The 27,464-nt window shown below is 37.9% G+C and overlaps 1 protein-coding gene across 1 annotated transcript in view; it reads left to right on the top strand.

Moving 5' to 3' along the window:
• The first annotated feature begins 13,143 nt into the window (after window positions 1–13,143).
• ARSJ (arylsulfatase family member J) overlaps window positions 13,144–27,464 on the top strand; it is a 64,146-nt gene continuing 49,825 nt past the window's right edge. The window contains exons 1-2 of the mRNA XM_068543351.1: window positions 13,144–13,865; window positions 14,016–14,904. Of these exons, the coding sequence (XP_068399452.1) occupies window positions 14,504–14,904 (401 nt within the window). The 5' untranslated portion in view covers window positions 13,144–13,865; window positions 14,016–14,503. The remainder of the gene's footprint in view (window positions 13,866–14,015; window positions 14,905–27,464) is intronic.

The raw sequence follows: 27,464 nt of genomic DNA, 5'->3' as shown, positions 1-27,464 counted from the left end.
TTTTAGGAAGAGCATCCATCGAATATGGCCCTTTATTGTCAGGCCTTGTATCATGGCCTGGGTACAGGCAGAGCCAAATTAACTATAGGGTTGTTTGGCAGTGTGACTTGCTATATAGCAAACAACACTGAAACTGAGTAGCTTAAAGTAACAGCCACTTTATTTGCTCATGATTCTCTGAGTAAGCTGGGCAGTTCTTCGCTGTGGTCAGAAGGTAACTCAGCTGGGCATGATGATTTTGGATGGCATCATTCATAACTAGTTAGGTCTACTGGGCTTCATCTCTGGAACAAGAGACAACTCTCTCTGCTTCATGCAGTTTCCCATCCTCCAGTAGGCTAGTTCTGGTTTCTATCACAGAGATCTCAAGGTTCTGGAGAAAGGAAAGTCCCCAGGTACAAACACTTTTTAAGCCTCTGTTTACCTTAAGGGTACTTGGGTCCCATTGGACAAAGGAAGTCACATAGTCAAGCTCAGATTCAAGGAGGGGAATATTGATTCCTCCTCTTGATAGCAGAAGCTTTGCAAAGGGCAGCATACAGAGATGGGAAGAATTTATGACCAGTCTGCACAGGAGGGTGAGCCTAAAAAAAATGTCACGACATCACAAATATTAGGGGAAAAGGAAATTTTTGATATTTGAAATTCAAGAAGGCATTAAAGTGGTTATAATGGAAAAATTAGTACTAAGTTGGATTTCCTTATACTTATAATGACGTAGGATCTTGATGTTTTAAATTATATATGGAACAAAAATGGACACCAACTCCTTTTCATTACTTAGTGTCTTAGTCCATTTGGGCTGCCATAATGAAATACCACAGACTGGGTAGCTTAAAAGTAACATAAATTTATTTCTCACAGTTCTGAAGGCTAGGAGTCCAAGATCAAAGTGCCAGCATAGCTGTGTTCTGGTGAAGTCGCTCTTCTTGGTTCCTATCCAGTGCCTCCTTGCTATGTCCTTACATGGTGGAAGCAGCTAAGGATCTCTCTGGAACCTCTTTTATAAGGTACTACTCCCCGTGAAATTTCCACCCTCATGACTTAAGCACCTCCCAAAAGCCCACCTACTACTACCATCACCTTTGAGAGGTTAGGATTTCAACAAATGCATTTGGGGGCGATTCATGCAGATCATAGCATTTAGAAACCCTAGGGGTCTTCTTCCAGTCGTCCTCTTCTCCGTTAGCATCTGTAGTTGATACAGTTTTAGGAGCAGCAGTTTCAGAGGTAAACCTAAAACTTAACAGCTCATCCTGGTTTTATGGTCAGTAATATTAACGTGGATTCAGGATACATTCTCAGCATTCTAGGTTCAGAAACTCCAGCTCTATTGTATTATTTCATCCAAGCATGAGCAGATTAGCAATTTATGTGTGAGTAATTTACACTAACCAGAACTATAAGAAAACGATAAAAAAAAAATCAGAATGCTAGTTTATTATTTTGAATTTATTATTATATTTTCAGTAGCCAGACAGGCTGCATTTGCTAGTGAAGGTAACTGCTTTCTCTTTTCCTTATAATGTGAATAGTAATAAAAGGTCAAGCAGTGAGAAATGAATCAAGGTATATAGATATGATGATTCTTAAGAGATATTTTATGCAGGTGTAGATAGAAGCTGAGAGTATCTAGGCTCCAATATGAAGGGGAAAACCTACATCTGTCACCTTTTCTCTGTTAAATTTGGCTGTATCCTTCTGGCATGAGATTACCACATGTAGGTGACAATTGCATCACAGCCTACTTTACATTGATTACATTTTAGCCTTCAAAAGCTGTGGGAGAGAACCTTCAAAATCATTAAAAGGATAACTAAAGAGTAAGAAAAACTCCCCTGAGACTGAATAGCATAAAATCAAGCAATACTCAGCAGCACGGAAGCCAAAGTAAAGAAAATAAATAGAGCTGTTTACCTAAAGTTGGGATATGATTTCTCCCATATAGATTAGGACCCCTATTTTAGACTCTCATAGAACTATATATATCACCTTCAAAGCACTCATTACAATTGTAGCTAATCAGCCATTATCAATTCTGCCAGTAAACTGCAATCTCCATGAAAGCATGGACCGTGCCTGTCTTATGCCCTGTTGTATGTATCTCCAATGACTGACAATTATAGTGGACCCTTGATAGGGGATAGTTTAACAAATGTCAAAGCAGGAGGAAGGAAAAAACAAAGATGTAAGACAAGCATATTTTTTTTTTTTTGAAATTGATTTGAATTGATTGAGAGGATGTGAGCTGAGTGAAGGAATAAATAGTAGAGGCCTACACATGTTAAGAAAGGAAATGATCATCCACTGAAAGAATTATAACAAAAATGTATTTGGTAGGAATGAAAGTAGAAATAGGGCATGAGCAAAGATTTCCCACTTTGAGGGATTAGGAGGCCCAAAGTGAAACTGAGCCTAAGGGTGGTTAAAGTGGAAGTAAGAAAGAGATTGGGCAGTTAAAGAGGCTGCTAAATCAAAAAGCCAGAAAGAGTACTGTAGACCTGGGCAAGAGGGGCACAGATAGTTTCAAAACACTTTTATGTTTATCATCTCAATTTGGTTCTTAGAACCACGCTGTAAAAGTAGATGGGGAAGATATTATTTTCTTTCTTCACAGCTGAAAACTGAAACTGCCCCAGTTCCCATCCTGTAAAGGGCCTACTCTCCAGCCCTCCTTCAGTTCTGCTCCTTCCCAGAGGGCAGGAAGCCTACACAGAGTCCACATACCCCCTTTTAGATCACATTTGGAATATTTGGGACCCCAAAATTCCATGCAAAGATCCCTTTTGCAGGTCTTTTCTCCTGAGGGTGGACCACACACCTATAGTATGCTCCCTGGATCAAGGAGAGAACACAACCGTTTATGGGGACATGGACAGTTTGGTCCTGTGGTCTGGAGTGTCTGCACACTAAGTATCTAAAGGCCTTCTGGTGCTGGAGCAGGGACAGGAAAAGAAAGGCATGAACATGAACTTAGGACCACTCAAACCACCAGCTAATGACAGGGAACTCTGACAAGCCCAGGAATTCTAATCTTGATAGGCTTCCAGATCATTCTGAAGGTAAATATACATTCCAGCTCTCAAATGATATCTTTGTTTCCCATGTATATTCCTTTGCTCTTACTATAATAAGAGAATGCAGGATTTCTAGGGCAGAAACAAGTTAGACATGAGCTAAATTGATGAAGTCAGAGATTTCAAACCGAAGCCAACCAGAGGAATTCATTGTAGATAGGAGGGTAGAACCTTTTTTGTTTAACAATTTATTAGCTTGACATAACTGTTAAATATTTAGATATTTGGCACATAGGCCTCCATTTTCAGTCTTGACACCAGCTCTGTAATGTTAGGGGTGGGCCTAGCCAGGATGTTTACCTTATACTAGAAAGCTATGATTCTGTAATGATTTTTCACTATGGGTTGATCTTGGCTGGTTGTGGACTTACTAGTATCCATAATTCTTATTTTTATGTGGAAAGTTAACCAGACTATTTCCACAACCACTGGCTTAGGTTTAGAGTTCCACCCACTCTTTTCAGACGGGCACAGAGTCATTCATTTGTTCAGGAGACCCCAGAGGCAAAGCATTTTCTGAAGTCAGAAAAATTAAGAAAACGGGAGAGATGAAAGACCAATATGGTGCTTGATAGTTTCAAAACACTTTTATGTTTATCATCTCAATTTGGTTCTTAGAACCACGCTGTAAAAGTAGATGGGGGAGATATTATTTTCTTTCTTCACAGCTGAAAACTGAAACTCAAAGAGATTGCACCATGGTGGACAGCAGAACTAAACTTGAATCTAGTCTTCAAGTGTACTTTATTTTTCAAGTAAAGAAAGAAGTACCATATTTACAAAATTTGAGGATATTTTTTAATAAAGCAAGATATGTGAACCTACAGTGAATACCTATATGTAATTTCACTGTGAGAAGATGATATAGTATTCTTTGAAAATATATAAATTCTTCTCTTTGCCTTCTGTTTTGAAATCTCTCTGACTTTATCAATTTAGCTGGTATCCAACAGGCTTAAGGCCTAGAAAGCCTGTACTTTTATTAAGGAGAAAGAAAAGGAATAAAAAATGAAACAAAGGGTATAATTTTAGGGCTAGAATTCTTCTCACTCTTTATTTTTACCTGATGTCACTGAGGTTCAGAAAAGTTAAGTGAATTGCCCTAAATCACAAAGAGACAGAAGGAAGAATATGACCATGAAACCACATCTGATTCACAACTCTGAGGCTTTCCTTCTCGCTGTGTCCTGTTAAACTGTTTTCACTCCCTTGCATTATATATAAATAGTGCTCCCATGACCGTTTTCATCAATATACATTTTTTATTCTACTGAATTATTTCCTTAGGATAGTGTCAAAGAATGCTGTTACTGAGCTAATATGTTGAGATATCTGTATCGTTTGTGATACGATATTGTGATACGTATTGTCATGCTTAAAGGATATATCAAACCAATGCCCTCAGAGGAGTACCAATTTCACGCCAGTCTTACTAATATTATATATCATATACCGTTCTTTTTACTAACTTAATAGGTATAAAAATGTATGATAATTTGCTTTACTTTATATTCCTTTCATTACAAATAAGATAAATGTTTGTACTTTCTTTTGATCCATTTCTATGTGCATTAATTGTTTGCCCAACTTCTTTACATACTTATTATTGGTGGTCAGGATATTTTTCTTATAAATTCGAATGAACTCTTTATATGGAAAACATATGATCCCTTTTCTTGCTATAGTACTAGAAGTATTTTACCAGCTTATTTTCCTTTTAGGGTTTAGCTTTGTAAATTAATTTTCACACAGTTAAAATTTTATATCTATTACGTTGAACAAGCACAACCAGCAGATTCTAACAACTTTGTTTTTATTTCTCAGTGTTCCTTTAAATTCTGTGGGCCTAATGTCTCTTGCCCTCAGACTTCTAGACTCAGTCACAAATAACAAATAATCCGTGGTCGTGGTACATCGCAGAACCTGATCTTAATTCAGAATTAGGATACCCAATCATATATAATTAGGAAAACTCTGAGCTTCATTTAAAGCAAATCTTCTGTCTGTTCCCCAGATCAGTACTACTTCAGCCTGGAAACCTAGAGTATTTTTCCAGTTCCCTGTTCCCTGCCTAGTATTTCCACTTCTCCTTCTCTAGCTTAACTTCAACTTCTACTCCTCTAAGATCAGTGTGCAGGGAGGGAGAACAGGTAGGTGAGTCAAGTAAGTTCTTGAATGATGCCTATGATGCATCTGGGCCTAGCAGGTGCTCAGGGTGACTTTTCTTCATATGGGGCCCCCACAGTGTCTTATCTGCATTTCCCTTGACATGGGAACAGGTGTCTCTAAGCATATTCTAAAGAGTCAGCCCCTCAGAATGGACAGCTACCCCTTGATTCTCTTTATGGAAGTCTGCCTGAGCCTGCAGGAGACCTTCCTGAACAGGACCTGAGACAATTCCAGGCCTGCTTCCTTTCACATGTGGCCCACATCTGGTTTCCAGGGAACACTCGAGCATCCTTTGCCCCACCAAACTCTGGGAGAGCCGGCCAGCCCCTGTAAACCCCTCTCTTCCTTTGGTTCATTGACAACCAGTCCTGATGTGTCTCAAGCAACAACCAGGTACCAGACCACAGGACCTCAAAGTCAGTATCTCCCACCTTGGACCCATGTAGGCAGGTTTAGAGGCAGGTTTAGGTGTTCTCAGGGCACACCAACAACTTTATAAAAATATGTCTTCACAAATCCTTTCCAATCTCCACACACTCTGACCCTTTATTGCCTTGGCATGGGTAAGAATTTTAAGAGTTGTCAAACTTGTTTTTAATGATCTCCTTTGAAGACTGGTATCTTGTTCTGGCATACCTCTTTGGAAAATCACAGCTTGAATCTTGGCACCTCTATTAAAACTTCTGATGTAATAGTTTGTTAAAAGTATTTCATAATCAATCATTTACCATTGAAATTTCTATCATTTAAAAACTGAAAATAAAATAGTTTCCCCATATACCTGACATATAGTCAATTAAATTTTCTGTTGGAGTTTCCTTCATTTAAATTTTTTTAAGCTCTACAACTTCAACTAGATATGTTTCTCTCTTGGTGTGTGCTAATTATTCATTTTTTTAGTATGGTTACATAATTATCCAAGTATTATGTTCATCACTCTGTCTTTAACCTTTCTCTCATTTTGAAAAGTTTATTTTCGTATATGTTTTCCTATAACATCAAATCCATTTTTGGCCTCTCCTTTCTTTCATTAATCAGTGTTTAATTATTGTTGTACAATAATATGTTCTACTACCTGGTAAGGCTGGGGCCTTCCTGTAACTCTTCTTTTTGAGATTACCTTATGTTGAGTTCTGAATTATCATCAGATAGAGGTTTTGACTCAATGACATTAAACTCATTAAACTTAGGAATAATTTATAATTTAGGAATAATTATCATAGTAATAGCAAATTAAAACAAACATTAATAATGTTTACAATGGACCAAGCATTGTTCTATGTGCTTTTCAAATATTAACTCATTTAATTCTCAAAACAACTTTGGTCTATTTAATTATTGGCCCTACTTCTTCAACTCTCCCTGTATCCACAGCTTTGTCATGGCCTAATCCTGGGAAGGGTGTATTTTCTACCCCTTGACTCTGGGCTTGGTCATAAGATTTGCATTGGCCAATGGCACATGAGGAGATAAGCTGAGTGTTGGTATGTTGGTATGTGCTTGCTTGGCTGGGCTTGCTCTCTGTGCTTCAGCCATTGCCATGAGAAGAACCTGCGTCTATCCCACTAAACGCAGGAGGAGATGGGAAACACTTGGAGCAGAACTGGTCCAGCAGATGCACAGATCTGTAAGACTAAATTATTGTTGTTTTTAGCCATTGAGTTTTGGAGTGGTTTGTTAAGCAGCTGTTTGGCAACAGATAAGTAATATGCCACACTATCCAATAGGTACTATTACTATCCCCATTTTACAAATGAGAAAAATGAGGCAAAGAGAAGATAAGTAACTTATTAGCTGGCAAATGGGCAGAATGGCTCTAGATGCATGCTTTTAACTATCTTTACAATATTTGGTCATTCGTTTTGAAGAAAGTTTATTCAAAACCATTTATTCAAATTTTTTCATCTTCTAATATAAATATATACTTTTCTTTGTAAGGACTCCACACGTCTCATCTAGTTTATTCTAACATTTATATTATTTGATGATTATCAGGGTTTTTCTTTATAGATTTTGGACTAAAACCTTGTTTTATTTTTCAACCTACTTTGTTATCAATACTTCAAAACTTTAGAGCTTTATCATTGTCAATGTTAGTAAACACAGATGAGAAATAAGCTTTAGTAAGCTATTTGCAGAGAACTTATCCCAATGAACTAACACCTACTGTGTTCTTTATCTCACTGTCCTCTTTACTCTTGACTCTATTGACCTCTCCCACTTCCTGGTGTGCTGGTTCTCTGGTTCTTGGCTATTTGATATACTATTCTCTTTGATATCCTTCTCTTGCTCCCCACTTTGTTATAAAATAATAACACTTACCGGTATAAGTAAAGGTATGGTTGTGAAGAGCACTGAGACAGTTCATGAAAAACCGCTTCATCAAGTGCTGGCACCATGCCATTATTAAGTAATGTTCAATAAATATTGCCCCCTTTGCCGTTATATTTCTCTTGCTACTTCTTAGTCTCCTTGTGGGCCCCATTTCATCTTCCCTATCCTTAAATAGTTCTGTCCTAGGCCCTTTCTCACTCCCATTTTCCACCTTTCCCTGGGAAATTTTACCCACTCTAGGTGTGGATGAAATTTTCTGTTCTACCCTATTCCCTGAGGTCCAGACCCATATATCCACCTAACTACTGCACTCCTTCATTGAGATGCCTCACAGACCTCAAATTCAACAACACTAAAGTAATTATTTGCTGTCTACTCCCCAAACCTGCTAGTTCTATCATGACTCCTACCATTATAAATGGTACCACCATTCATTCAATTTCTCCAAGCCAGAAACTAGGTATAATCATTCATTCCTCCCTCATTCTTTTTTCTCCAGTCATTAACTTCTATTGATTTTACTACTGAATATCTTATAAATTTCATACAATTTTTATTCTTTGATTCAATTGATTCTTATATTCTTAAATTCATATGATTGTTATAGATTCATGAAGTCCATAATCAGGAATATGCTACTTCCTGGATATCTGATCAAGCACTTACTCTTACTGGTTAGCCTTGACTTTGGATTTCACATCTGTCTAGCCCCATTGAGACCAGACACTAGACCACTTCAATATCAGGAGGTCAGCACCCGACACCTTTGGTCCACGCCACAGGGATAGTAATAGGAATTTTACCCAAAGACATCCATGGAGGAGCTGGATTCCAAACTTAGCTCTTCCTGCTGGTCTTCCCTTTGAGTGTTTCTGAATTCACCAATGCCTGCACAGACTGCTGTCCCATGTAATCACCCCCTTAGACTTTAATGCCTCTCCCTTCTTTTCTAGATCCTGGTGGTTTAGCCATATCCCAACTGTACTTCTTCCTGCCATCTTACAGGAACTAGGTGCTCGGTCCTCAGATGTGCTGACTCCAGACTTATCCACCTATTTTTCAGCTGTGTTTCCCATATTATATTTGGTAGATGGCACCAACCTTATCCATTAAGCAATCCCATTAAAACTTCTTGATGCTTTAGGTTCTAAATCAGTGGTGCTCAAAACTCAATACACATGAGAATCACCTGGGAAGTTTTTTCTAATATAGATATTTTCAGACTTTGGATATTTTGATTTAGGTTTTGGGTGGAGCTGGGAATTTCCTTTTTAAAAAAATCACTAAAGGATTCTATTGAGCAGCCAGGCTTAGGAATTGATACTCTAAACAGAAAATGGCTATGTAAATGATATAGAATTTTATTTACAATTTAATCAATAAAAACAGATTTTAAAATTATAGAAATTACCATGCTTTCCCATAATAAACATTTTGTTTAAAAGTCTGCTTTCACATAAAAATGTTTATAGAATGGAAGAAAGATCTCTTCTTTGAGAGTTCAGATTTTCTGAGTTTCTGATGTCAAAAACCTTGCTACTTTTGGGTAGCTACAGTTTTACACAGTTGAAACTTTGGTGTCTCATCTTTTCTTTATAAATTATTACAGCTTATTTCAACAGAGACTTTCCAAAAAAAGGGAAGTGATCTCAATTACTAAACCAGGCATTTAACCATCCTACTTGGTCTTATTCAGCGAGCTGTTGTTTCTTGTGACAATGGCTCAAAGTAGCCTTAGATCCATAGCCTAAAAAAGAGTTAATAATGATTAGTAAGGAGTTTATTATATGGAATTCATATGAAGATGACTATATTAGGACAAACATGTTTTAGACAATTTGTGTATGAACTTAAACTTAGTAATAGCCTTCATTTTTAAGAACTTAATATACTTATAAACCCAAACAAGCAGCAATTAGGATTTTAAATCTTTTAATAGTCTGTAGATCCCTAGATTGACCATTTTCACATTTTTTTAAAGCTGCATTTAAAAATTAGCTGTATCTTTTAAGCATCTGAGTACATGTTTAGTTGAAAATAAATAACCTACAGAAGAAAAGGAAACAGTGTAGCAGGCATGCTATCCTACTAGGCAAAAAAAAAACCAAAAAACAAAACTTGTTTAGATGTATGCAATTCGTAAGCTAGGGCAATTCTGTCCATGCGTACTATGCTACAGGAAATGTCATCTTTATGGTGAGGCTTAACATAACTGTTTCAAAGAAATTCTGTGCAACTACACATTTTACTGCTCATCTGTGATTTTTCTTAGCTTCTCCATTTACTGATAGGCTCCTCATATCCACTCCTTCATTCCACCCTCCACCCCTAGCCATCTACTACCCTTGGTCTGTCCCCCGAGGAGCCCCAGGCCACACTGTGGTGCCTTATTCTGATCTCCCCTCTCTAGTAGTGACCATCCTGCCAATTTACCCTACTCATTTTTTTCCTTTAACATTATCCAATCAAAGGAGGTCCTATCTTGTGTCCCTTATTCCTTTGTCCCTTGTGTTCCTCTTAGTTGATTACTTACTTCTTTCTAAACTTTCAATGAATGCCCATCTCCCATCAGATGGCATAGCCATAGTGTAGTTCTTTATCCTAAAAAATATATTGCTGTAGAAATTTTACACATTGTGGCAGTTGTGTAAGTCTAGTCTTTACTCCCTCAAATCTCTCCCTAAAACTGTTCTGTGATTTCTTATACTTTTCATCATGTCTTGCTCTAAAACAAAAAACTTCAATAGACTTAGTACTCTCAGAGTAAAACTACAACTCTTCAAATTTTTATGGACTGAAGCAATACATTTGTAGCTTCTATGTCTACAAATCCCAGAAATAACCCATATAAGATTTAGTAGAATATTTTATCATATTATGTCCTGTTTAAAGGACTTCATCACTCCTAATGCCCTCAGAATCAAGCTCCATCCCTTCATAGCCTTTCAAAGTCCTTCAATATCTGGTGTCACTTGAACATTCTAACATTATTTCCCAAACTCTCCCAGTCCAACTGTGTCTCAGCCAGTTGGTATTCTCTTTTCTTTTATCTGAAATGTCCTTCCTTTAACGTCTTCTCCACCTTTCCAAATTTCCATCATACTTTAAGGCATAGCTTCAATCCCGTCTCCTGATTAAGCTTTACCTGAATAATTGGTTCACATTAATTTCACCTCTAAGCAATTCTGCTTTTCTCATCTTTTTAACTGAATCAAATAGTACCTTTAATTTTTATATTATCATTCCATAACTAGAGGAGTGTATTTGCAATGTGACCACATCCAAGCCAAAATAAACCTAAGATGTGATTCCACAAGGGAACCTGATGCCTGAACACCAAAATGCCAGCTCAGGAAAGAACCATAAGTTATTGAGGGTCTTTAACTTGGGATTTCATGAGGATGTTAAAACTATTGCTTAGAGTGCATGAAACCAATCCTATAATTAGAAATGCAAAGTCTATGTATTTGAAATATCAGTATAGGTACAATAAAGCATAGGCCATTCAACAGCCTCTGATTTCATTCTCAAGTCTTTCTTATGTATGTGGAAATAATCTTTACCTATTTCCTACCGTGGGTGGGGCACTCAGCTGATGGATTTTCCCCTTTGAGTCCCATCTCATTTGGTCTACCATGGCATGACCATTCTTGTTTCTTGGCTCTTATTACTAACTGTAAGTAGTTCTTAGTCTCCTTTAGTGTTACTCCAGAAATGGCTTTTTTAGGGCTGAGTTCTGCCTTTCCATCCTGCGTGTGGATAGTCTGCATGCCTTGTGTGGGGATTAGAATTCTCTGACTCTGGCAGCTGTGTTTTTTCTGTGCTGTATGTCTGGAAAACATCTTAAAGCCACTTGTGGGAAGAACAGCTTTTGAAAAATATGGGTTTTAAAGTCAGACAGATTTCTAAGTCTGAATTTCCTGCAAAAGAGTATAATAAACAATATAACATCTCCCTCAGTTTTAAGGTCACTTCCTTGTACCACCTTACCCACTAACCACACTAAGTCAGCTTACTTTGTTTTAAAATGTCTTTGAATTTTGTTCCTTCTCTTTTGAATACTTATCTGAATACTTATACAGAATACCACAGAATAGTAGGTATTAAGAGTTTAGGAATGGTTAGTTTATCAGCATATTTCTTCCCTACCACAATGTAAATTCCACTAGAGCAGAGGCTATACCTGACGTAGTTCACAATTATATTTCCAGCCTCTGGCACTGGCCCAGCTCCTCAAATATTTGTTGAATGGGTGGATATCTTATAAGGTTGGTGGAGAAGGAAGGGAGGTAAAGTGTATAAAACACTGTATAAATACTTACAGATATGTGTGTGTGTGTTTATCAGTACACAGAGTGTTATGGTTAGCACATGGTAAGTATTTGGTAAATGTTAACGTTTATTTTTTTACTCTTGCTTGAAATCTGAACTGAAAATGGCCCTCTTTCTTGTATAGCAACATGGACACTTCTTGTATTATGTCATTGACCTTCCCCAACTAAAAGTAGTTGGATTGATCTGAATGTTTATTTGCATCTTTTCTACTCAAGCACCTGGCTAGACCCACAGAGCTGGGAGCATTACCTCACAGTGCTTTCAATCTCCCAATACTCAGTTCACTCATTACACATTTGGTGATTTAACTCACAGAATTGCCAAGATCACATTTCCAAGCAGGTCTTCTAAAACTGCCCATCTCTCCACAAACTAACCAGAATGGCCTCAGGGAAGAGAACAGACTAGTAGAAGGCTACACATGTTAGCAAAAATAACTGCATAGTGCACACTGCAAGTTTCAAAGGTGTTAAATTTCCATTTGACTAACGTTTTGCTTAGAAACTTAACAGGAACTTTAGCAACAGGACAGAATATAACATTGTAAATCAACTATACGTCAATAAAATAAATAAGTAGATAAATAAAAATAAGTAAATGGCTAAATGAAACTTAGATTTATACCTAGGCAATTGGGAGAATCTGACATTTTATGTGCCAGCACATAGTAGGTGCTCAATAAATAACTACTGAATGAATTTGGGGAGGGGGGAAAGCATGTCTCAGTGGCTCTTGGCATTAATTGCTTCCCCCTACAGATACTATAAATCCCATTCCTGTCTTTGAGCAGGGATTTAAAAACAGGACTCTAGTAAAAGCAGGCATATCTTCACAATCAGGACAAGCTTTTGCTTTACTCCACATAGTTATAAAAAAAAGGGGGGGGGGGACAAAGTTCCCCGAATTTCTAGATGGGAAATGGTGGTTTCTGTACTGCAGGAGTGCAGACCGGCCTCGTGGTTCCTGAGGGTGAAATGTGTAACTCCTCTTCCTCCCCATGTTCTTGGCTGGAGACACACACGCTATGGGTAAGTTTGTGGAAATGTAAGGAGAAGGCGATTTCAGTATCTTCGTGTAGAGAGACGCTAATGAGGAAGTCAGGCTGTAAAGGCCAGCAATAGGGAAAGGGAATTCAACTTCACTTGTAGTCGAGACTGTTAAAAAAAAAAAAAAAAAAAAGGAGGCGGGAATAAAAGAAGTAGGAAAAATTGGGGGGAGGAGAGAGAGACTAGAAAAGGAAAACCAGAAGAGGAAGGAAGGAGTGTTATCTACGGAATTTGTTGTTTCTCCCGCTCTTCCTCTCTCACTCTCTCCAGAAGCTAGAAAAAGTTTGCATGCACAGCATTCGGAATGGGAGAGCGGGCTCTTGATTTGCAGACCCGTGAGGAGAAGCGCCCACTTCACCCTTCCCCGTTCCCGCCGCCGTTTTCCCCCTCTCCGGAGGATGGAGGGCAGTCCTCGAGACCCAGGGAAGCGGTAGCCCAGGCGGAGCCCCCTGGATCCAGCAGGGCTCAAGCAGCGGGCAGCTCTCTCTCCGGCAAAACCTCCCCTCCCTTCTCCCTCCTCCTCCCGAAAAGGAAAAAGATCGAACCTCTAAACCGGCTTTACCCCTCCCCCTCTTCCTGGGGGAGCTAAAGCAGAGAGCACCGTTCTGTGATTCACTGGAGAGAAAAGAGGGTGGAGGCAGCAAAGAACTCCGAGTGCCAAAACTAAGTAAGTTTTCTGACAAAACGCACGCAGCTTGCGGCGCCGCCGCCGGGCCACCAACCCCGCGGAGACCAAGTGGGCTTGGCGTGGAGCGTGCACGGGGTCAGGGACCCACTTCGGTCCCCGTGCGCTCCAGCAGCGGAGAGAAGGAACCGCTGCTCGAAGTTCCTGCGGAGAAGAGGTGGTCAGCGGTGGAGGGAGATCAGTAAAGAAAGCGGACTGTTTTTGTCATTTCGCCGCCTGGTGAGTGTCGGGGAGATTGGGAAACGCCTCGGAGAAGACCGAGAGAAATAGCTCTGGAAAAGTGGAGAGAGTGATTCGGAGGCCGGTTCACTGCATGCTGCTTGTTATCTGCATGGGTTAGAGCTCTTTTTCGGCGGTTCCACTCCCCAGGTCTTTCCAGGTGACGGGACTGCCGGACCTACGGTCGACCTCGCAACCATCCGTGCGCGCGCCTGCCAGAGAACCTCACTCCTCCGCCTCGAGGGCGAAAAGTTCTGGCCACGAAAAGTTCCTGCCCAAGGTGATTATCAATTCCTTACTTGATTTTTTTTTTTTTTTTTTTTTCTCTTGAGAACTTTTGGGTGGAGGCATTAACTTTTTGTGTGGAAGCTACTTTGGGGAGCGAGGAGGAGAAAGTGCGATTTGATGGAGAAAAGCGAGTCCTTGTTCTCCCACACGTCCCATCCCCTAAGCCACCACGTGTAGAAGATTAAAGTTGTTGGACGTGTTGACAGCTGAGAGGAGCACGGACTCCCTTCCAGGTGGAGACCCTCCACCTCCACCGCCTGTTGGTTCTACCCCTCCTGCGTGCATGTGTGCGCCAGCGGCGGCGCGCGGTGCGTTGTTCTGCCTTGGAGTTTCAGCTGGGACCAGAGTGAATGGCCCCCAGGGGCTGCGCGGGACCTCCGCCTCCGCCACTTCCTTCGCAGGCCTGGGTCTGGCCCGGAAAGATGCTAGCCATGGGGGCGCTGGCAGGCTTCTGGGTCCTCAGCCTCCTCACCTACGGTTACCTGTCCTGGGGCCAGGGCTTGGAGGAGGAAGAGGAAGGGGCTTTGCGACCTCAAACTGGAGAGAGACCGGAGCCCAGCATAACTACCATCTCCCAGCCCCATCTCATTTTCATCCTAGCGGATGATCAGGGATTTAGAGATGTGGGTTACCACGGATCGGAGATAAAGACTCCCACTCTTGACAAGCTTGCAGCCGAAGGAGTTAAACTGGAGAACTACTATGTCCAGCCTATTTGCACACCGTCCAGGAGTCAGTTCATTACTGGAAAGTAAGTGTTACTGCTTCATATATTTATTCCTTGGAGATATATTAAGCACTTAATTATGATCCAGCTCCTAACTTACTGGAGTTGCAGAAGATATGGGGAGCTAAATGTATGAATGAGTGAATGAATGAATGGATCAAATGCATTTAGTTGCGGTGGGAATTAAAATGGATGTCCTCTTGATGATCTTGAAAGTCTCATCACTAGTTTAGTCTCATTTTCCTTACTCTCAGTAATAAGTAATAAAACTCTGAGTAATAAGTAATAAAACTCTGAGTAATAAGAGTTACTCAGAGTTTTAAAATGAGATCAGAACTTGTAAACTCCCACCTACCAACCAGAGGTCTCCAGAAGTGTTCTCCTTTTCTAAATCTATTTTGGCTTTTGAGCATGTTCAGATTTTGTTTCAGGTGTCACAATAGAATTCACAGTCACCATCATTGATAAGAAAAACAGACCAAATTTTTTCTGGACTCTTGGTTTATTCTTTTTTTTTTTTTAATAAATTTATTTATTTTTGGCTGCGTTGGGTCTTTGTTGCTGTGCACAGGCTTTCTCTAGTTGCAGAGCATGGGCTCTAGGGACACGGGCTTCATTAGTTGTGGCACACGGGCTCAGTAGTTGTGGCTTGCAGGCTCTAGAGCGCAGGCTCAGTAGTTGTGGCACATGGGCTTAGTTGCTCTGGGGCATGTGGATCTTCCCGGGCCAGGGCTCGAACCCGTGTCCCCTGCGTTGGTAGGCGGATTCTTAACCACTGTGCCACCAGGGAAGTCCCTCTTGGTTTATTCTTAAATCTAGGACTGAATAATCAAAGCCACAGGTAATCACAGAGAGAAGAGGGGCCAAAGAAACATATGGAAGGCAGTGTAAAATCTGACCAGTGCACATGTGACTCTATCTGGGTCTTTGATAAGTAATTTTCTCTCACAAGATCACTAAGGAAGGCAATGTGTAATTACCAGGGTAGTTCTCAAAATGGGAGAAGATAACAGTTGTAAGTGCTCAGCATGAGTTAAACTTCATCTGAAGTTTTCTGCTGCTCCTCACACATCTGGGAATTTTCTGATAAAGAAAAAGCAGATTATTAGGATGCTTAAGTAAGTGTTTTTAGTATTATCGTTGCTTTGCTAAACAGCTAAATATTCTACTTAGGGTGTTCACTCATTTTCATATTTTTACTCTATCCTGTCAGAATGTAGGTTACTATAACTGATTTGCATGTCCAAATTCAGCCTGTGGAACTGAGATAAACTAGGAGACGCAGAGGTCCAGCTGCCACTGGACAGAGGTAGAAGAAAAGCCTTAGTGGTTTCAGTGTATAAGTCTTGTGATTTCAGTTCCAGGGGACCCTTGCTTCAGTGAAGTTGTTCTTGGAATTGTATCCTATAAGAGTAGCCAGTATCCATTGGAAAAATAAAGACTATTTTGTAGGAATCTCTGTCTTGCAGAGACTTTTGCTTAATACACGATTTCTACTGCTTAGCAAACTGTCACAAGTTAGCATCACTGCCAGAAAAGAAAAAAAAAACAGTCCTTTTCTCTCTTCAGTGGGAGAGTAAAGAAGACTCACTGTACTTCAGAGTCATTTTAAAGGTTAATTGTGGCATCAGAAAGTCAAGGGCATTTGGTATTTATAAAGGAGAAGATTGTTGGCTGGAAAATAAGTCCATTTGATGGCCTGTGCGTCAAGTTCTTCATGTCTAATCCAAACACTCTTATATTTGGTTTATGAAATAAATGAGTCATAAAGGTTCCCTGAACCTCTTAAACTAAATTTATAGAATTTAGATTTATTCAGATAGCCAAGAGTAATTGAAAAACATATAACTAAATTGTATGAATTTATCTTTCACAATAGAACATTTAAGACTTTTCACTAAAGAAGTTCTTCTTTAGTTCCTAAACATTATCTTGCCCTGATAAAATATCTAGGTTTTATCCTTTAATCTTTATGTTAATACATGAAGCAGACATGAGGGTGGAAATAAATCCTCAGTTTTCTTTGCTGTCAAAGGTTGACTCTCCTGTCTTTTCAATGCAAACATCTCATGAGAAGATTTATTCTCCTTATTAAAATTTTCTGTTCAGTGTAATAAGTTGTGTAACTGTTTTATAGACAAAAATTTCAAATAACTACTGTGATTTGACTTAAATTTCTGTTTGAATTAAACAGTTGAAGACATTTGCACTTTCAGTTCTCCTTTTAGACAAATTGCTGGAACCTTCCTTAAATGAACACAGATGTAAGAAAGAAAGTGGTTATGGAAGCCTAGTTCTGGGTCTAATATTCATAATGCAAGCCCAGATAATGTGGTCATTTGTCCTCTCCATGAGTACATATCTATGATTTCTGGATCCTCTAAAGTTAAAAAAAAGCAATAAAAATGTAAATGGACTGAATTATATTAAGGGAAAGAATAGGTTATGTGGAATATGATAGAATTCAAATATCTTCACATTTATAAAGAAAGAGTTTTAAGTGATTGAAGCTGGAACTACTTTTGATACTATTAACAAAACAATCCTCCCTTTATATTTTGCTGGAGTCAAAATGTAAGAATCTATTCCCTTATACTGCACAAATCTATAATAAATTCCAGATTCTTTAATAATTTATGTCATATCAGTCTGGCAATATTGAACATAAGCCAGCCTGTCAATAAGCATTCATTGTGTGCAGATCCCTATATCGGAACTGTGAGGAACAAATAAGTAAGCCCTAATCTCTGGACAGTGATTCTCAAATTTGTGCAGAGAGAATGAGCCAAATGGTAGTAGCTAAAGTGCAGATTTCCAGGCCCAACCAATGACTCAGCTTCAGTGGTCTGGGGGTGAGCTCAGAAATTAATAGTAATTTAACAAACGCATCAGGTTATTCTAATAATGGTACTAATATAAATTGAGTGTTAGTATTAAATGCTAGCATCTACTGAGCAGTTCCTGTGTTCCAAGATAATGCATTTTTATCTCATTTAATCTTTACAATAATTCTGTGAGGTAGTTACTATTGTTATCCCCATGTTAAATAGTTGTGGCAGTAGATTCCAAGAGAGGTAGTGGTGCAGAAGTTCTGTACACTGGACTTTGAGAAACAACACTGTAGGTGTTCAAAGTTAGACTGGTAATATAAAGTTTGATTGAGAAAGCAGCTGCCTACATTTGGTTTACTTCAAAGTAATTTTTTCACCTTTTTTTAAAAATAGTTTTTCAAATAAAGACATGTAGACATGACATCATTTCTTCTTAAAAGCGAATATAGTGAAGGCCTCAGAAAGAGAATTATGAGTTTTGCAAAATTTAGATGTGTTTCATGCAGACTTTAGAGTTGGAAAGATTGGCAGTCTGAGCTGAATTCATGTCTTGGGCAATAATTTTGTGTTTTTACTATTTTGTTATTCATTTTTCCCGCTTGAAATACCATGATCATTTTTAACAAATGCAAAGGTAACTCAAATAATGTGTATTTGTAATAGGATATTTGATAAATTAATTTCTTTTTACAAACAGCCCCTGCCCCTTACCAAGGGTAATCACGCTCCCAGTTTCTAACACCTTAGATTAATTTTGCCTGTTTTCAAACTTCATATAAATGGAATTGTAGAGAAGGTATTTTTTCATGTCTGGCTTCTTTCTCTTAACACTATGTTTGTAAAATTTATCCATGTTGTTGCCTGTAGATATAATTCATTTATTCCAATTACTGAATAGTGTTCTTTTATATAAATATACTGTAATTTATTCATCCATTCTGTTGAATGACATGGGTTGTTTCCACTGTTGGACCATTATTAATAGTGCTGCCGTAAACATATTTGCAAATGATTTTTGGTGAATACAGGTGTACGTTTCTCTTGGGTATCTATCAAAAAGTGGGATTACTGGATTATTGGGATGTGTATGTTCAGTTTTTGCAGATACTGTCCAGCAGTTACCCAAAGTGGTTCCACCACTGTACACTCTCATTAGCAATGTGTGGAAAGTTCTATTTGCTTCACATCATTGCTAACATTTGGCATTGTCTTTTTCATTTTAGTCATTCTGGTTGTTATGCACTGGTATACCATTATGGTTTGTTTTGTGTTTCCCTGGTTACTAAAGAAATTGAGCATCTTTTCATATTTTTGTGGATTATTTGGATATCTCCTTGGATCTATTCAATTTTTTTGCCTATTTTTCATCAGATGCTGGCTTTTCCTTATTGATTTGTGGCAGTTATTTTTATATTCTATTCCTTTGTCAGATATTTGTATTGCAAATGACTTCTCCCATTCTGCGGCTTGCTTCGTCACTCTCTTTAAAAAGTTTTTTGATGAACAGAGGGTTTTAATTTTATTGTAGGCTTATTTATAATCTTTTTCTTTATGTCCTATTTGAGATATCTTTGACTAAATCATGATCATGACAGTGGTCTTTTTTTAAGTTTTATAGCTTTATTTTTCTATTTACATCTATAATTCATCTGGAATTAATTTCTAATATGGTATAAGTTAGGATTCAAGCATATTTTTTCCATATGTAAATCCATTTGATCCACACTATTTATTAAAAATGTCATACTTTCTCTTTATTAAAAATGTCATACTTTCTCTACCTCACTACAGTGTCATCTTTTTCATAAATCAGATAAATGTACATGTTTGGGTCTGTTTCTGGACTGTATTCTGCACCATTAGTCTCTTTGTCTATTCTTGTGCCAATCCTACGTTCTCTTAACTACTATAGCTCTATAATAAATATTGATATCTGGAATGTAAGTCCTTCTTACAAAATGCTTTAGCTATTCTTTACCAGTTCACTCACTTTAATATGAAAGAAGGGAGGGTATGGATGTACAGATTCAAAGAGATTGAAAGATTTGGTTTTGGAGAATATGAGGTAGTTCTCTTCTGAATTATTCTACTTTCTAAGTGAAATAACAAATGAGGTCATTAGATGAGAATGAGGATCTTAAGGTTTAAAGACAGAGATAGAAAATATTCTAGGAAAGGGAGAAACTGAAATAAGTAGGGCAGTGCTGTAAAAATATTGGGCAACAATGAGAGCCCATCTGAGATTTGTGGTCATAAATTTAAACAGAGACCAGTCATGGCTTGTTTTTCTCACGCCATATTCAGGTACTTGTGTGCAGAAGAAGCGCTGTTGAAGAGGTGTATTTAACTATATTTGGACCTTTGCCAAATGAATAGAGTGAGATTGTGGACTCTAAACTTGGCAAGAAAATGGGGAAAACTATAAGGGGTCTATGTTCTCTAAAAAAGTGCCAGGGTCAATAGATTGACTGTCTGACTAGGGTTGAAGTGAGGATACCACAGTATACTTGGAAAGCTGAAAAGATAGATAATGGTAGTTGGAGAAATGCATGCTTGGAATCAAAATTTCATAAGTAGTGCAGTTTTTAGAAATGATAGGGGAATGGTGCTAAAGTGAGATGGAGGAAAACATCTTTGGAAGTGAGGAAGGCAAGGTATTAGAAGGGCAGGAAGTTGGATGGATCACTTGGGTGGATATTTAAACCATTAAGAATAATGGGAGAAATTGTATTAAAGAGCACAGTGAGCCAGTTGCTGGAATCATCTGTGACTGAGCGGTGGGAGGGCAGGGCCTGGAATTGGATAAAGGACTCTAACAGGAAAGATAGTGAGTCTCTAATCTGTTGCCTGACTTTTCAAAAAAGTTGCACCTTTAAAAAAGAAACAGGATCCAAACTGTGTAGAAGTGCCAGTGAGGAACTAAGAGGATACCCAGTCCCTGCTTCAGACTCTTCGATAATTGGGGTATGGGTAGAAGACCAGCCCTAAGTTGAGAGGCTAGCCAGCAATCAGCTAGAGCAAGAAGGTGGAAGAAATGTCCAGGAAAGAAATGAGATCATAGAGGATTTTGCTAATTACAGACTTTCAGTAACAGAAGGCTCCTTGGAAGGAGTTAGGGAGTTAGAAGGGGAGAAGGATTTAATTAGAGCAGAAAATGTACAGAGATATATAGAGATTAGAATCTGAATGAAAGTAGATACATTGAAAAGATTGGAGTTAGGATGAAGATTCAAATAAAAAGGACTGAAAAGTGTGGTGGGATTTTTTCCAGATGATCTCTTAGGAAATGTTAAGTGTCAAGTTTTAATTATAGCTTCTTTCTAGAGATTGATTGAGCTGGGCCTCCTGCCTGTCCATAGCCAACCACTGCAGCCACACTGTGTACAGTCAGGCGCACAGTCAGGAGGTCTGGGGGTTTGGTCCAGGAAGACAAGATCTATGTAGGCCTCCTCTATGGACTGCAGTGGGCTGTAGAAGCAAAGGAATGTGTCTCCCAGTAGTTTATAAAGTATTCTTTTTAGATATGAAATTATCAATTAACAATTACCCTAGTGTTGAAAACCCTGAAAAAGTAATTGAATTCTTTCAGTCACTTTCACAGGAGAAAGATTCAAGGAAGCAAAGGGGAGTAGGGTTTGATCATTCCAATTCATAGGCATGTGATACATTCAGAAATATTCCCCCCCCACCCCACTTAGATCATAAACATCAAGGGTCATGCATGCTTCCTCTTCCATCCACTTCTGTTATCCAAGGCCTAGTTTTAAGTAGTGTTCTACCCCCTAAGAGTACACAATAAAGATCAGTTACTAAGAGTTCACTTATTACATTCATAAATATTTAGTTAATACATAAATATTTAGAAAAATGTTTATGGTTAGAAGTTTGGAAGAAACAGGAGTTTTTCCCAAGCCTCACTTTGGCTTTAGAAAATGAATGTAAGAGCAAACGGAGAGGGTGGCTTTAAAACCTCACATATCCATTTCAAAGACAGTGGCTCAATAGACAACACCATTCAACAAATAGCTGCCTTTTCCTATTTGAACATATGGATTTTTCTGACAGTAGAATCATGGTCAAGTAAGCTATTGGCACACCCTTATGATCAAAGTCCCTACTTTTAAATGAGTCTTTTTAAAAAGACACCCTTTGAAGTGAATCCTTATTCAGGTAATTCTGGTGAGTTTCCTGAATAGCTGTCCTGAAAGGTGGAAATATATCCAGGTGCCGAGGGTTCGGATCATTTTGTTTCATCCGTATGACCTCTCCCAGAGATCAAAGAAGGGAGGACCAAAAAGGCTTGGAGCCCCTTCTTCTAATAGGAGCTCAGCATGAAAACGTCTTTTATTTCAAAGTTTAGTTTCATTTGGACTTTTTCCTATAGCAGTATTATGGAATTAGTTTTTATGTAATCTTTTTCCGTACTTTACTTTGATATAATTAGAGTGTGTTGCAATGTTCTTTTCTCATTCCAGATATTAAATATTCCCGGGAGTGTAACTTCATTGAGACACTCATTTCCCTGTGTGCTGTATTGCAAAAAAACACTTTTTGTGTCTTCTCCTTTACTCCCTCTGTCTTCTAATTCACCCAACACATTGGCTTTGCTCAAACATGACTATCACTACATCACCACCCTCGGCAAACTAGGGAATTCCTAGTTCCCACTGACTACCACAGAATGGAGAAAGAAAGTGATTTTTACTGAGGGCCTTCTTGTGCCAGTTGCTTTTCAAACATCCTGATATTTGATCTTCACATCCACCCTGAAGGTAAAATATTTTTATTATTTCAAAAAATATGTATCAAATATTTAACAAATGTCCTCATTTTATGGATGATATATGAATGTTTTAGAGAAATTATACAAGTTGTGGGTGGTCATACGGCTTCTAAGCAGCAGAACCTATATTGGAACCTAAACTCGTGTGGCTTCAACAAAACCCTTGTTGTTTTCATCACCCCATTCCATCTGCCATGAAATTTGTAAGCACCTTAGTCCTGTCTTCAAAAAAAATTTTAGCCTTATCTTTCTCTGTCTTCAAACTCTCTACTCCAGAGAAGAGAATGATTCACTGTTTCTCGAGCACATCTTATACTTGACTTTCTCCCTCCTTCTGCACATACCGTTTCCACTCCTTGGAATTCACACCCTATCTCACTTGGCCCAAATGCCAGCCACTCATTAAGTCATTAAGTCATTAAGACTCAACTAAAATACCACCTTCCCTTTACAGGTTTCCATGATTCCTTAGCCAGAAATACTTATTCCAATGATGACCTTACATAATTATTTCTATTACTGTCATATTGGGCATGATTTTCCACCTCGTTCACACGCTGACCCCCTGAGTAGCAAGACTGATTTATTACCTCCATAAATCGTGCAGCAACCAATCTAGTGCTTTGTACTAATAGGCACAAAGAATACATGTAAGGAATGAATGAATGAATGAAGAGATGAATAAACAATCATTTAAATATTTCCATCTGGCAGGCAATGTGACAGAGCAGAAATGACATAAAATATATAGTGAGGAAATCTGAATTACAGTACTGATTCAGCAAATTTCTATGACCCTTGAATGAGTAATTTAATCTTGCGGAGACTCCATGTTTTCATCTGTAGGATAGGAATAATGATAATCTCAAAGGTTATAGCACTTGAGATAACATATATGAAAATAGCTTGAAAACTTTTAAGTATTATATAGTTTTTAAGTAAACATTCTTCTACGTTTAGAGCTACAGCTCCATAATGTTTAATCACATACTAACTTTAAAAGAACTGACTACTTGTTCTTTTTAAAAGCTGTGGGTATACTCATATCTCTTTTCCAGTTTCAATCTGTAAGTACAAAAAGTTAAATTCCATGTTTCAATTTTAATATATTTTATCCACCAGGATTTCTCATATATTTTTGTTCTGAAATGTCCAGGAAGGTGATTAGGGGTGTATTTTTTAAGTTTCTACACTTGGAGATTGTGTGTGTTGTTGCTGGTTGTCACACTTGTCATGCTGCTGTCGTCATGCTTGGCCGAATCTGCTGGAAGCCTGCTGAGGCTGTGACAAGCAAAAGTAGATGTATGTTTAAACAGTGACATTAAGAGTACCACACTAAATGAGAAGAATTAAAAATTGGGTAATGGAAAGGCCAGTGATTAATTACTTCAAATTCCTTCAGTCAACAATCATTTTAAAACATTTTCTTGAATATCATTACTACATCTTATTCAGCTTTGAATGCTAGCTCACCCCAGGGACTACCACTCAGTAGGTGTGCATTAAAGAGTTTTAAAATAAGACATTGTTCTAGGCTTCATGGTGATTGAAATTTCACGTGCTTTATGATCACTATTTCATTAACTTTCTAAATGATTATATTGCCTGCAGCATTTGAATCCACACTCCACCCTAAGACCTGAGTGAAATCTCTGCGACACAGTCAAAATCATTGCCACTCCCTGCTTAAAAATCTTTTAGAAACTGCCACTACCTGTAGACTAAAGCCCAGTTCCTAAGCATTCCATATAAGGACCTTCAAAATCTGGCCTCTGCCAAGATTCGGGTACAATCTCCCAACACTTTTCCATTTATACCCTCTTTGGATTATCACTGCCAGGGTACTTGTACTTTCCCACAAGAGCTATGCCCCTTAACACCCCTGTTCCCTTCTAAGCAGAATTCCCTTTGCTAGAATGCTCTTCATTCTCCTCTGGGAAAACGCCATTGCATCCTTCCAGACCCTCTATGTCCCTCATCTCCCCTCCAATACTTCTCTGATCGTTTTACACCTTTATACACATTTTCTTGGGTATAATAAGATGTGGCAGCCAAAAAAGTGATAGAATTCTTAGAATTCAAAGGCATGTTGCACATGATTTTTTCCAACAAAGAACATTGTTGATCATTTTAAAGCAATAAATGGGACTCTTCTCTCCACTGACCAGACAGAATCAGTATCATGTATCCATCATATCACCAACACCAGTCTACTAACCACCTACACCTGGCAGGAGAAAATAATTGCTAGGTCATTGTACCCTTGCTGAGGAGATGCATTGATACACTTTCTCAATACTTGGTTGTTCTCCAGCTTGCTGGAGAGGGTAAGGGAACCAGATCTGGATGAGAAAAAGGCTGGGGAAACTAACAGGACCCTGTGAGAGTACTGGATTATTCCATGCACAGTGTATATACAAGCTGGATAAGCATGGTTTGGCAACGTTCAGAGTCTGAGAAGGTCCAACCAATAGGTGGACACAGTAGCAGGAACCTGAGTGGCAAACAATACTCGATTAAATTAAATTCATGACCACAAATCCGAAATAGGCATGCAAAAATGCCCCAGTGATCCCCTAACCTTCCTCTAGTATATGTCCAATTCTTCAGAACTACTATTTCAAGATTTCTCATCTCCTCAGATTGTCAGTATCCCCTCATCAGCTCATTACTTTTCTTTACAATTCCATTGAGAGGAAAGAAGCAATAGTGAATTATCTCTTTCCTATTACCAGTATAAAATTTCCTGACCTATGGGCATCGACAGCCATGTCTCTGCCTTCCTTCCTCCAGTAGGGCATTGAAGTGCTCGAACCTGTCAAAGACACGTGCCTCCCAGAGCTCCTTCTCCCCTCCTCACGCGCCTGAGTCCTACAGTTTTACCGTTTCTCTCCTTCGTTATTAATTTTTATGTCTCTACAAAACCATTTCCATCAGCATGTAAATGAATTTAAGTTCCTTCTGTCTACAAACAAAAGCAAAGCAAAAAAGTTAATTGACCCAATTTCTCTGCTCTCCTACCTAGCAAAAATTCATGAGTTACCTATACTTGCGAGCTCTGCTCTAATTATTAATTTATACTATATTAGTCTATACTATAATTATCAATCTATACTATAATTTTGATAGTATAATCTTATACTATATTAACTGTATTATGTATGCCATAATGTATAGTAAACATATACTGTATTATAATATACTAAACATATACTATATTATAATATAGTATATTATACTATAAATGTATACTATAAATGATCATTAATTTTAAGATTTTTAATAAATCTGTAATTTATTACAAATTTATAAAAAGATTGTGCCATATTCTTGAATCTGAAGAGCTCAAGAATTTTTTAATTGTTTTATTAGACTTAAAAATTATCTTTGAGATTGAACATCATGAGGTTAAAGGCAGTGTTATATCCTTTGAACACATCAGGTTCTTGCATAAATAAGGCCATAATAAATGTATAATAAATGTATGTAAACTGAGTAATTCATACTCATCAAATTAAAGTTTAATTTAGTTTAGATTTTTTAACACACTTAAAAATATAAGCTCAAATACTTGAAATCAGTTTTTTCTTTGATCCTTGTTTGGTTGTCTTTGTAATGCTATAAAATTAATTTAATTGTACATTTTCTAGCTAAAGGATTTAGTTGAAGATAAAATATTGGGAGTGGAGATGTACCATTTATATGACACTTAAGGAATATATTTTGTATATTTATATTATTCTCTAATCTATCTATATATGTATTATGTATATATCTCTCAATATATTCTCTAAGCCTCATAACTTGGGGATAATTATTAATATCCACATTTTACATAAGAAGAAATCAAGCTCACAGAAGTAAAGTGTCTTGGCCAAAATCCCATAGTAAGTAATGAGACTAGAATTCCAACCGCCAAAACTATGATTTTCCACTACATTACTCAGATGGTTGACAGGATGGGTTTGGTATAGCTGCACAGGTTATCTTTAGAGTAGAAATAAATGAATATCTTATTTAAGTAAAACAACAAAAAGCTAAATATAGTTATTCTAAGAACCAGAAACTCATTTCAAACTGGCTTTCCCATTCAATTTGGGAAAACTGGAATCTGTTCTTGCTCTTCATTTGTTTCATATATAAATTAAGGATAATGTTATTAATTTACCTTTTAGAATTTGTAAGAATACTTAAATTATTAATAAAATTATCAACCACCTGGAGAATTTGTTAAAGCATTTATTCCTCTGGGCTCTTCCCCAGAAATTTGTTTCAGAAGGTCTAGGGTGAGGCCTGAGACACCAGATCACTAACAAGCTGCTTGGTGATAGTGAAGTTGCTCGTCAGAAACCACAATGATTAACACTGCAATACAGTTTTAGCCTTTAATGTTCCAAGACTATTTATTACCATCTTTATCTCTCTTTTTTTCACCATTTATTTAACACCTACTCTATGCATATGACTATTTAATTAAGTACTATCCAAGCTGCAAGTGCAGTTGTGTTTTTCCTCCTATGTTCTACAATTGAAAGCTTGTTTCAGGTCTCAGAGATCTAACTTTTGAAGAGACACCTTCTCTATTAATGTGTTTCTGCTTTCCCATAGAATGAACGATAAAAAGATTCCTATTTTGGGCAAAGCAGTTGGCTCAAGAGCAAAAAGCAACTGAATTTCTAAGGACTAAATCCTAAAATTAAAGGTGCTAGGAGATACAGACATTTTGGCACACTACTCTTTTCTTTTAGAACCTTTCTACTACAATGACAACTTGAAGAAAGTGGACGTTTATTTTGGGGTCTTGTTTAAATCAAACTATGGATTTGATCTGATTTGCATCAGTCTCCAGATGAATACATGTATATCCTAATTTTCTATAGTGTTGTACATAGTCTGAATTAGCTGAGGAATTCATTGTAATCGTTTAAAAGAAAATTGGGCCATTTGGATCAGTAGTCTGAGAATTGCTA

The sequence above is a fragment of the Eschrichtius robustus genome, chromosome 4 (assembly GCF_028021215.1).
Source record: "Eschrichtius robustus isolate mEscRob2 chromosome 4, mEscRob2.pri, whole genome shotgun sequence".
Lineage (NCBI taxonomy): Eukaryota > Metazoa > Chordata > Mammalia > Artiodactyla > Eschrichtiidae > Eschrichtius > Eschrichtius robustus.
The sequence above is the reverse complement of the archived record's forward strand: the minus strand, read 5'-3'. Positions and strand labels throughout refer to the sequence as shown.